The sequence below is a fragment of the Balaenoptera physalus genome (genome assembly GCF_965194825.1).
Source record: "Balaenoptera physalus genome assembly, chromosome: 16".
Taxonomy (NCBI): Eukaryota; Metazoa; Chordata; class Mammalia; order Artiodactyla; family Balaenopteridae; genus Balaenoptera; species Balaenoptera physalus.
The window spans coordinates 91,712,057-91,724,768 of record NC_138898.1 but is presented as its reverse complement, the minus strand read 5'-3'; the positions used below and the strand labels follow the sequence as shown (position 1 = coordinate 91,724,768).

Here is a 12,712-nt window from a genome sequence, read left to right as displayed (position 1 = left end):
GAGAAAACCCAGGGCCCACGGAGCACGGGGTCGGCACACAGCAGAGGCCCGTGGCACCTGTGATTGAGATGGTGAGTCAGGAGACAGGACTCGGCCCCCACCATCACAAGGAGCTTTCTGAAACGAGCCCTGTGCCAGGGGCGGGAATGCTCCCGAGAGCCTTCTGGGACTCAAGCTGGAACTGGCCACACGGAGAAAGGGGCTGTGGCGTGGGACAGAGCACCCAGGAGCCTCTGCTTGCTGCTGTCTCAAGATCCGGGCGACCCGCAGAGCTGGAGGGGCGGCACAAGGCCCTGCGCTCAAAGCAGGTGGAGAGAACCAGTGCGGCGGGACTGCGCCTGGTGCGGGGGCCACCCGAGCGCCCACGGCGGGGACGGGGCCTCACACCCCCGGACGTGGCTCCAGGATATCCACGGCTGGGGGTGAGGGAGGCGGCGGCCGCGCGCCCTGGGAGCAGCGGCAGGCGCGCACATCACCGTGCGAACGTCTGCTCCCCCAGGATCCTGGAAACCAGGACCCACTCGCCACACCCTCCGGCCACGCCGGGGGCAGCTGCTCACACGCACACTCGGCGCTGCGTGTGGCCACTGCCGGCCGGGTGCCCTTGGCCGTGCACGGCTCCAGGACACACAGCCAGGCCCCCACCCTGCGTGAGGTCCACGCGGAGCCCAGGAGGCTGGACACGGCCGATGTCGCTGACCCCACCCGCAGAGCACGGATTGGACCGGCACCACCCGCCCGAACCTCCCACACTGGAAGGCTCGAGCTGGGAGCCCCCAACGCCGGCCCTGTCTCCCCACATCCACTGACGGTGCTCACTGCACCTCTCACCTGGCCTGACCCTCGACACCATCACCAAGGGCCACTGAGGCTCCTCGTGACAGGCCTTGAAGCCCTGGAGCAGGAAAAAGGAAACATCGATTTCGGCAGCACTCACTGAGCCCCAATCAGAGGCCTGGGAAGCCATCGGCCGTGACCTCAGGCTGAGCCCAACGAAGGACCCAGAAAGACACTCCCCATCCTGCCCTGCCACGGCACCACTGCCGGGCGGCCGGGGGTTCACCCGCCAGCAGCCCAGCTCTCCCAGCAGGACTGTGGCCCAATTAAAATGGTACAAGGTGGCAGGTCCCAGAGCTGAGTACGGCCCAGCCGCGGCTCACGGCGCCTCGTTTTATCAAGGTTGTCCCTTCTCCCATCTCCAGGAATCAGGAATAAAAAGGAGATTTGATTTGCCTCTAATAGATGCCAAGAGAAAAATCAACGGCCTGTCCAAAATCTGGGTAATCACTAACCTGCAGGTTTCCTGCCATGGAACAATTTAGACAGGAGGATAAAAATGAAAAGCAAAGCATAAGCAGAACAGTGCAAATAGCAATCCGACTTCACAACTGCAGGCAGATGCAGACGGGCTTGGATACACCCCAAACCACCCAGGACCTCTGCTGGCGTCTCCTCCCAGGGGGGCACGTCCGCCACACCCGCCGCGGGTGACGCAGAGGCCAGACTGTGGGCTCACTGTGGCCAGCGGTCGGGAAAAACGAGACGGAGACCAAGAAAGCGGACGGGGTGGGGGGCTGGCGGCAGCGCCACCCGGGGCAGGCTGTCCCTCCTGCTGGCTCAGGACGGGTGTTCTCGGCCAGCCAGGGGCCTGGGTGGGGGACAGGCCCCCGGTTTAGTCTAGTCTGGTCAGCTAGAAAGTGGGATGGCTGGGGTGCAGGAACCTCGGGCAAAACCCAGGAGAAAAGAGGAGGGCAGGGCAAGCCCCGGACGAGCTCACCTGCAGGGTGAGCCGCTCCAGCTGCGTCTCTAGCACCTTCTTCTCTTCCTCCAGACGGCTCCGCTCCCCCTCCAGCTCCTCAACCTTCAACCTGCAAGGAGAGCAGACCCGTGACAGGAGCCCCACTGTAGCCCGCCCTCTGGGGAGGAAAAGGGGGAAGGTTACAAGACGGTTAAAAGGCTCGTTGCCAAGTACACATTTGTAGAAACGTGACATGAAGAGATGACATTATGGAAAAACTGTAAAACTACACAAGCCCAGGATGGGGGAGTGCAGCCAAGGCATCTATTCCGGGGCGGAAGCTTCTGCCGCGGGGAGAGGTGGGGCCCTCGCTGACCAGGACCGGAAGGGAGCAGGGAGGAGAACTAACAGTGGCACGGTGGCCCTGCACGTGTCCGGTGCCCATCAGTCCACCCCCACAGGTGTGACCGCACACCGGAGAGGTCGCGAGAATCAAGAGAACGCCCTGAAGAGGGTCTCCAAGCACGACGAAAAGACAGGGAAGCTCTCCGACGTGCGCTGTGGACACAGCTGGTGGCTGGAGGCTGGGGGACCACCCGGACGAGGTGCAGAAGCAGGCTCTTCTTACCCCGAAGGCCCAGAGGCCAAGCAAGGCCAGTGGCTGAAGCAGGCATGCAGGTAGGTTGCAGCTCATCGTAAGAAGGCGCCTATTTTTGTCTTCCTTTTTAAATTTAATTTTTTTATAGCAACCATATTCGTACGATTTAAAATTAAAAAATGCCAAGGAAGCAGTTCCCAGCACTGACACAGGGTAAGGAACAGAGCCTTTTCCACCAGCCAGAATGGAAAACTCACGCTTCATGGATAATTCAGGAAGGTCTTGGCTCGGGAATGGGAGGTAACTGCCTCCAGACTGGTACCTGCTCCAGGATGGCCCAGCAAACCACAGCGGCGAGATCTGAGAGGACCAAACTCTTCCCGAGAAACCTAAGTGCATCCCTGAAACACGCTCAACAAGATTTATACAAGCACAAAAACGTTCAGAACCCAGCAAGCTAGAACTCACAATGCCTGCCATCCAATCAAAGATTACTGGGCATGAAGTAGGAAAATATGACCCACAATGAAGAGAACAGCCTGACATTAAATCAGCATCTAAGGACATTGAAACAGTTATTAAAAGCTATTGGAATAGAGGAATAATATTCCATTGTTCAGCGGTTAAGGACAGATATGGAAGATATAAACAAGACCAAATCGAATTCCTAGAGGTGGAAGCTACAGTGTCTGAGATGAAAAATCCTGGATGATATTAATGATGGATTAGACTCTGCAGGACAGAAGTGTAGTGCACTTGAAGACAGAGTGATAAAAACTATCCACAGTAGCAAACAGAGAGGAAAATCGATCTTTAAAACTGGAAGGAGCATTGCTGAGCGGTGGGGCAACTTCATGAAGGTGAATTTACGTGCAACTGGAGTCCCTGCGGTGGTGGTGGTGGGGGTGGGGGTGGGATGGGACAGAAAAATACTGCAAGAAGGTTCCAAATGTGACGAAAGTATAAAGACCCAAGAAGCTACACAAACCCGAGCACAAGAAACATGAAGAAAACAGCCCCAGTGCACAAACGATCTGGCTGCTCAAGACCAGTGATAAAGAAATTCCACAAGCAGCCACAGAAAGGAAATGTTACCCACAGAGGAACAAAGCAGCTTTCTCAGCACAGACACTGCAAGGAGAAAGAGGAGAAAAATCTTTAAAATACTAGAAGAAATGAAAAAATGTCAACCTAGAATTCTATTCCCACTGAAAATATCTTTCAAAAAACAAAAGCAAAATAAAGATGTTCTCAGACATACAAAAACAAAGAATTTATCACCAGCAGGACTGCTCTACAGGAAATGTCAAGCGAAATCCTCAGGCAGAAGGGAAGGAGAAGCCACACGAAGGCGTGAGGAGCAACGGAAATCTTAGCTACGTGGGCAGAAATATGGTTTTTCATATTATTTAAATCTTTTAGAAATATTTAAATTACTATTTTTAAAAGAGATTGACTGTTTAAACAAAACTAATAAAAAATATATTGGGGTTTTCAGACATAAATATAAGTAAAATATATGACAGCAACAGCATAAAGGCTGCATAAACAGACATACACAGCTGTAAGGTTATATTATATATGTGAAAAGGTATAGTATCACCTGAAGGTAGACAGTGATAAGTGAAAGATGTATATTAAAAACCTTAGAGCAACCCCTGAAATAAAAAAAACAAAGAGTTACAACCAATAAGCCAAAAAAGGAAATAAAATGGTATCATAAAAAACACCCAAGTAATTCAAAAGAAGCCAGAAAAACAGGCAAAGGTAATCAAAGCAGTATTGGCCTGAAGATAGATCAATGGAACGTAACAGAGTCCAGAAACAGAAATATACACACATAGACAACTTTTGGGGATAAATATAGTAAGGGAATTCAGGGTAGAAAGGATGGTCTTTCCAACAAATGGTGCTGGAACAATCCCTAAAATCTGTATATATTTATACAATTTATACAAAATCTGTATACTATTTATACAAAGTATAAAACAAAAACTAATTCCAGGTCCATCCATGTTGTTGCAAATGGCATTATTCCATTCATTTTTATGGCTGAGTAATATTCCATTGTATTTATGTACCACATCTTTTTATCCATTCATCTGTCAGTGGACATTTAGGTTGCTTCCATGTCTTGACTGTTGTGACCAGTGCTATGAACACTGGGGTGCGTGTATCTTTTCGAATTAGAGTTTTCATCTTTTCCAGATATATGCCCAGGAGTGGGATTGATGAATCATATGGTAACTCTATTTTTAGTTTTTTAAGGAACCTCCAGACTGTTTTCCATAGTGGCTGCATCAATTTATTATACATTCCCACCAACAGTGTAGAAGGTTTCCCTTTTCTCCACACCCTCTCCAGCATTTACTATTTGTAGATTTTTTTGATGATTATCACACTAAGTGAAGTAAGTCAGACAGAGAAGGACAAACATCGTATGATATCACTTACATGTAGAATCTTAAAAAATGATACAGTGACTTCCCGGGTGGTGCAGCGGTTAAGAATCCGCCTGCCAATGCAGGGGACACAGGTTCGAGACCTGGTCCAGGAAGATCCCACATGCCGTGGAGCAACTAAGCCCGTGCGCCACAACTACTGAAGCCCGCGCGCCTAGAGCCCATGCTCCGCAACAAGAGAGGCCACCGCAATGAGAAGCCCGTGCACCGCAAGGAAGAGTAGCCCCCGCTCGCCACAACTAGAGAAGGCCTGTGCACAGAAACGAAGACCCAACGCAGCCAAAAATAAAAAAGTAATAATAAAAATTTAAAAAAATGATACAAACGAATTATTTACAAGACAGAAACAGACTCACAGACATAGAAAACAAACTTACGGTTACCAAAGGGGAAGGGGGGGGGATAAATTAGGAGTTTGGAATTAACAGATACACACTACTATATGTAAAACAGATAAACAAGGACCTACTATATAACACGGGGAAACTATATACAATATCTTGTAATAACCTATAATGGAAAAGAATCTGAAAAAGGACATATATATATATGTATGTATAACTGAATCACCTTGCTGTACATCTGAAACTATCACAACAAGTAAAAAAAACCTAACTCAAGATGTTAATAAACCTACACGTAAAATAATCATAAAATTGCTTAAAAATACTGGAAAAAGTCTTTGTGGATTTGGGATAGGCAAAGATTTCATAGCTACAATATGCAAATCATCATACGTAAGAGAAAAAAAAAACTGATAAAACTTCTCTTTAAAAGACTTCATGAAAAGAATGAAAAGACAAGCTACAGAATGGGAGAAAAGATTTGCCAATATCTGATAAAGGACTCGCATCCAGATTGTATAAAGGACTCTCCAAACTCAACAACAAGCAAATAAGTAATCAAATAAAAAATGGACAAAAGTTGGAACATTTTACCAAAGAAGATATACAATGACAAGCACGTGAAAAGGTGCCCCACATCGTTAGCCCATAGGGACATAAAAGCTAAACCACAGTGAGACGCCACCTCGCATCTACCAGAAAGATTAAAATGGGGAGGGCCAACCACACCAGGTGCTGGCGAGGAGAGCCCACACCTCTCGTCCACCGGAGCGGGAACAGGAAACAGTACCACCACTCTGGAAGACAGCTTCTTAAAGAGCTACTCACGCAACTACCAGCCATCCCCCGGGAGAAAAGAAGGGACACAAGGACTTGGTGTGTAACAGAGTAGCTTCATTCCCACAGCCAAAACTTGGGGCAAACCAGACGTCCACCGGCAAGGGCGTACGTGAGCGAACAGTGGTGTATGCGCACAGGGGAATAAGGCTCAGCAGAGAGAAAGGGCAAACCGCTGGGACACACACGTGCTGTCTCAAGACAACTACGCTCAGAGAGAGAGGCCAGAGTACACACTGCACAGCTCCCATAACACACAGCTTCGTGACGTGCCCACCGCCCCCCGGTGCTTGAAAGCAGACTGGTAGCTGCCTGGGGGTGGCGGAGGGGAGGAGGGGGAGGCAGGGTTATAATCGAGCCAGAGGGAATGTTTGGGGGCGAAGGACAGGCCCCCTATCTTGAGTGTGGTAATGGTTCCATGGGTGTGTGTGTGTGTGTGTATGTGTGTGTGAGAGAGAGCGATAATATATCCAGCCGAACACTTAACACGTGCAGCCCACAACTGTGAAGACACACGCCACACCCATGCCTTTGGCGGGTCACCCTGTCCCTCGCAGGAGCGCCCGAGCGGCGCGGAGCCGCAGGTGCGGGCAGGGCTGCGGGCACCGCGGGGAGCTGAGGAAGAGTCTCTGGCACCCAGGGAGGCCAGTGCTCCACACAGGTCCCACCCCATCCCCTAGTCTTCACAGGGGAACCTGAGGCTCACAGAGGCTAAGTGACCACAGGGAAGCGGCCCGTCCGGTACCCAGGACAGGGACCCCGGTAGACGGGCTCCAGGGCCGATGCCCTCACCCTCTAGGTCAGTGCCCAGGCCACCGCCAGGAAGCCGCTTCCGGAGGAGGACTCTGCATCTCAGGGACAGGCTGCGTGAGAGCCCCGCAAGGCCCCTCTTGAAACAGGTATTATGGATTCTGAAGGCTCGTGAGCGAAAGTTCTCCGGTCTAAACTCAAATAAGCACATGCACGTGGCAGCAGACTTGCTAATAAGCGGCGCGCTAGAACCCGTCCCAGCTGTGGGAGAGCAAACCACGCCAACAGCACTAGCTGTGCATCTTAAAGACGGGCGCCGTCTCCTCCTCGTCCTCCTTTGAGGCAGACTCTTATCTCACCGAGGGGGAGGGGGAGAGAACGAATGAATGAGTGCGGCTGTGTGTTTGCTCAAAAGCTCAGAATGCTGGTCTGCCTTCCAACTGTTCAAAGCAATCAGGTCTGGCGAAAGTGTCTTGAAATTGACTAACTCCGAGTTTTTTAAACACGGAGGGTATTACATAAACTGGATGACATCCCAGATCATTTCTCGAGAAGACGAAGCCAATCAAAGCAGGCGTGTGTGTGTGTGCACACGCACGTGTGTGTGTCAGGAGAAATCAGCGAGAAAGGGGTGTTTGTTATCTTCCCTAAAAAAACATTTGCAATGAATGTACCACGTACCCTGGAAAACTTCTGAGGGAAGGACGATTGTTTTTGCAGAACTAAAACCCAGGCTAGCGGGGCTGGGGTGCCAGGGGTCAGGCTCCGGGTGCTGCAGGGGACAGCGGGCGGAACTAGAGGACAGCTGGGCAAAGCGCACCTGGTCCGGGAGGCCACGTGCCCAGGCTGACCGCCCTCTGGTCCCGGACCCCACACCCTGCCTGCTGGCCTCCTGCCTGACCGCCTGCCCAGGGCTCTGCAGCCGCTCTGTCCCCATGGGCCTGGCCATCCCTCTGTCGGACGGTCTGCTCCGTGTCCCCAGCGTCGGGCTCACCGCAGGCACCGCCAGCCCTGTCCTGCACCTGCAGCAGAGGCTCGAGCGCGGGGAGATGGACTGCACCAGCTCTGGAGTCGTTCGTACGAGGGGGGGGGTGTCCTGCTACAGACTGAACGTCTGGGTCCCCCAAATTCACAGGTTGGAGCCCAACCCCGGGTGTGATATTTGGAGGTGGGCCTCTGGAGGGCGACGGGTCAGACGAGGCCACGAGGGGGGCCCTCGTGGTGGGACCGGCGCCTGGTAGGAAGACGGCAGAGCGTGCTTGCGCTCTCTGCCCTGTGAGGGCGTGGCGAGAAGGCGTCAGCAAGCCAGGAAGGAGGCCTCAGGGGAAACCAAACTTGCCAACACCCTGATCTCAGGCTCTGGCCTCCAGAACTGTGAGAAAATAAGTGTGCTGTATAAGCCACCAGGGCTGTGGTGTCTGTCACGGTGGCCTGAGCGGGCGCCGAGAAGGTGCTGCCGTAACAAACACGTAAAACACGTGCGGACGGGCTCCTGGGCAGAGGCTGGCCGGGGCGGGAGGCGGCTGCCAGAAACAAGGACACTGAGGGCGACTGTGGTGAGAGCTGGGGGCGGAAGAACGGGCCGGGGGAAGCGAAGCAGAGGGTGGGGGCCGCGTCACTAGGTCGCAAAGGGCGTGGCTGAGCCACTCGGGTTCTGCGGAAGGCGGAACGCTGGAGCTGTTGAGCCGAGGAGACCGCTAAGCACGGTGCAGAGAGAGTGTCCTGGTCCCTCCTGACTGTTGGCGACAAAAGGTGAGATGAAAGTGAAGCAGGAACCGTTAACAGGACGTACCCCTGATCTGATGCGATGAGAAGGCATAAAACCCCAAACCCAGCATCTTCCCAAAAGCCACCCGTCAGCCTCGCCGCAGAACACGTCAGACAAACGTGGGCTGCGGGTGCTGGCACAGCCAAGGTCGCAGAAAACAAAGACCCAGAAACTGGCAGAGAGCGGGGGAGGTGGGGGGATGAGACGGCTGAGACCAAGGTGGTGCCCTGGGCTGGACACTGGGCTGGACGCTGCTGGGTAAACAAACGGGTGAACACAGGCCGCAGACCAGTTAACTGTGACTTGACTGTGACAAATGCCAGGGAAACGAAGACGTTGATAATGAGGGACAAAGGCGAGCAGCACATGGGGCGATCTGTACTACCTGTGCGACTCTCCTATAAACCAACAATTATTCCGAAACGAACAGCTGCCAAGAAAGAAGAGAAAGAAAGGAGGGAAGGAAGGAAGAATGTACGCTGGGGTGGCTGTATGAATACTGGACAAAGGAGACTTCAGAGGCGATAACCAGACGGTGGCCGCCCCAAAAAAGAGGAATGACAAACATGTAAAACGGTTTATTCACCAAGAAGACACAACAACCCTAAATGCCCCTAAAAGCAGAGCTTCAAAATACACGAAGTGAAAAATGACAGACCTGGAAGGAAAAACAGACAAATCCACAAGTATGGTTGGAGATTTCAAAGCTTCCTGCTAAGGAGTTAGAACAGTGGACAGAAGATGAGCAAAGACACACAGGACTGAACAACACTGTCAACCGATGGGATCTAACAGGAACTTACAGAACATACCACCCAACACAACAGGACACTCATTCTTCTCAAGTACGGATAAAGCATTCTCCAAGACACAGCATGTTCCTGGGGCATTTAAGAAACCTTAGCAAATTAAAAAAAATGAGAACTATACAAACTGACTGAATGAAAATGAGACTACGACATATCACAAGTGTGGGATGCAGCTGAAGCAGTGCCTAGAAAATATCTGTAGCCTTAAACGCTTACATTAGAAAACAAGAGAGATCTCAAATCAATAATCTAAGCTTCCACCTTAAGAAACTAGAAAAAGAGGGGAAAAATACAGCCAAAGCAAGAAGATGGAAGGAAATAATAAAGAGCAGAAATCAATGAAACTGAGAACACAAAAACAATGAGAATAATGAACGAAACCCAACATTGTTCCTTTGAAAAGACCAATTAAATTGTAAAGCTCCAGCAAGACCGGCAAAGGGAAAAATCGCGAAGAGGCCAAGCGGCAGCACCAGGAATGGGAGGCTCCGCGGGAGCGCGTCCACACGGACAACTGCCCTCGGTCCAGCCAAGTCGCCCGACAAAGCACCCACAACCCGACCCTTCTAGAGACCTTCCACAACAGAAATACCCAGGCCTACATGGTTTTACAGTCTCTTCCAGAAAAGAGAAGGAGCACTTCCCAGCTTGCTGCACGAGGCCAGCATTATGCTCACACAGAACCAGAAAAGGACAGAACAATAAATGAAACCCACAGACCAGTATCCCTCACAATATGGACCCAAAATCATCAACAAAGCACTGGCAAGTTGAATCCAGCAACACATAAGAACATTACATGACAGCCAAGGAGGGTTTATCTCCTGATGTTAGGCCGGCTCAACACTGAAAAATAAATCAGTATAATCTACCATACTGACAGTTTAAAGAAGAAAAAACACACAATCGTATCAATCTATTCAAAGAAAAAGACAGGATTTGACAAAATTCAACATCTACTCATGATAAACTTTTTTAAGAATAAAAGTCAAATCAAGAATGGAAGGGAACGTCTACATCCTGATACATCTACAAAAAAACCTACAGCTAACATCGTTCTTAACGGTGAAAGACCAGGTGCTCCTCCAAGACCAGCAACAAGGCAAAGATGTCTGCCCTCCTCACTCCAACACCAGTCTGGAAGTCTTAACCAAAGGCACCCCACTCAGAGAAGATGTAAAACTGATGTAGACAATTTACAGATAAGAGTACCTGCACAGGAAAATCCCAAGGAATCAACCAAAAATAAAGACCAAAAAAACCGTCATAGAACTGATAAGTAAATTTGGTTAAGGTGCAGGATACAAGATGAACAACTCAAAAATCAATCATTTCTATATAATAGTAAAATATAATAGTAAGCCAACATAAAACAAAATTTACAACTGATATAAAAAGACATACTTAGGTATAAATCTAATAAAACATGCAGAGTCTGTATACTGAAAATACAAAATGCTGATGAAAGAAATCAAAGATGTAAATAAATAGATACGTATCGTGTTCACGGAATGGAAGACCCAACATAAGGAGAATGTCAATTCTTCCCAAACTGACGTAAAGATTTAACTCAACGCCAATAAAACCCCAGCAGGATTTTTTGGGGGCAGATATAGACAAACCAATTCTAAAATTTATATGGAAAGTCAAAGGAACTAGAATAGCTAAAACAACTCTGAAAAAGACGAATGAAATTGGAGGAGTCACACTACCAGATTTTAAAAACTTACCCCAAGGGGCTTCCCTGGTGGCGCAGTGGTTGAGAATCGGCCTGCCAATGCAGGGGACACGGGTTCAAGCCCTGGTCTGGGAAGATCCCACATGCCGCGGAGCAACTGGGCCCGTGAGCCACAATTGCTGAGCCTGTGCCCTAGAGCCTGTGCTCCGCAACAAGAGAGGCCGCGATAGTGAGAGGCTCGCACACCGCGATGAAGAGTGGCCCCCACTTTCCACGACTAGAGAAAGCCCTCACACAGAAACGAAGACCCAACACAGCCATAAATAAGTAAAATTTTAAAAAAATAATAAAAAATAAAAAAAATAAAAACTTACCCCAAGGCTACCAGTAGTCAAGACAGTGGTGATGAGATAAATACTTAGATCAATACAGCAAAATGGAGAATCCAGAAAGAGAGAGAAATATACCCAACCGATTTTTTTTTTTTTTTTTGTTTCAAACTAGTTTATTTAGGGGTTCCATTTTCACTCCTCAATAGATTTTATGTATTTCTCATATGCTTCTTCACTCATTAGTTCATCTAGTTCTGAAGGGTTACTGAGTGTCATCTTGATCAGCCAACCATCTTCATAACAAGATTTGTTGACAAGTCCTGGATTTTCTGCTAGAGCTTCATTAATTTCAGTTACTTCTCCTGATAGAGGAGAATAGAGTTCACTAGCAGCTTTCACACTTTGCAAAGCACCAAATTCCTCTTGTTTGTTCAATTTTGTCCCAACTTCAGGCAGACTACAGTAAACAACATCTCCCAAAGCTTCCTGTGCAAAATTGCTGATTCCCACTGTTCCAACACCGTTTTCTGTTGTTACCCATTCATGTTTGTCTGTGAATTTACGACCGGACAGCAGAGCGGGGCTGGTGCGCAGCGCCCGGACGGCGCCCGCCCGCAGTCCCCAGGGCCGCGGCGGGCAGGGCGCGTTGGGCGCAGAGATGGCGCGCAGGCTGCAGATCGCGGCCCGCACGCTGCGCGCCACTCGCAGCGCCATGTTCGCAGGGGTGCAAAGGCACCCAACCGATTTTTGACAAAGGCATAAAAAAGCAATTCAATGAAGGAAGGACAGCCTTTACCATATATTGTCCTGAAGCAGTTAAACTTCTTTAGGCAAAAATAAAATAGAAGTAAATCTTCACCCAAACCTCACATCTTACGCAAAATTTAACTGAAGATGGATCAGAAACTTAAATGTAACACTAGAAAATTTTAAGAAATAAACATAGGAGAACGTCTTTGATACTCAAGGCTAGGCAAGGAGTTTTCAGACTCAACATCTAAAAATAGATAAATTGGACTTTTTCAAAATTTAAAACTTTTGTTTTAAGACATTGGTAGGATAATGAAAATAAAGAACAGACTAAGAGACCATATTTGCGAACCACATATTTGACAACTACGTATCCAATATACATAAAGAACTTGCAAAATCCAACAGTAAGTTAAAAAACAAAACAACAACTAAAAAACAACTGGGTAAAAGACAGGTGAGATATTTGAACAGATACCTCACCAAAAAGGTTAAACAGGTTGCAACTAAGCACATGAAAAGGTGTTCAACATCAGTAGCCACTTGGGAAATACAAGTAGAAAACCATGGTGAGATACACTACACACTCAGCAGAAGGGATAAGATAAGAATATTGACAATAGCAAGCACTGACAAGGAGGAACCC

General features: G+C 49.1%; 1 protein-coding gene and 1 pseudogene across 8 annotated transcripts in view; both read right to left on the bottom strand.

Moving 5' to 3' along the window:
- MAD1L1 (mitotic arrest deficient 1 like 1) overlaps window positions 1-12,712 on the bottom strand; it is a 331,750-nt gene that overhangs the window by 78,094 nt on the left and 240,944 nt on the right. For all 7 annotated transcript variants that reach the window (XM_082430575.1, XM_082430571.1, XM_082430573.1 and 4 more), the window contains one exon: window positions 1,778-1,868. In XM_082430575.1, the coding sequence (XP_082286701.1) occupies window positions 1,778-1,868 (91 nt within the window). The remainder of the gene's footprint in view (window positions 1-1,777; window positions 1,869-12,712) is intronic.
- LOC309645466 (glycine cleavage system H protein, mitochondrial pseudogene) lies at window positions 11,460-12,043 on the bottom strand (annotated as a pseudogene). Its single transcript has one exon. The product of its transcript is annotated as a glycine cleavage system H protein, mitochondrial pseudogene (transcript).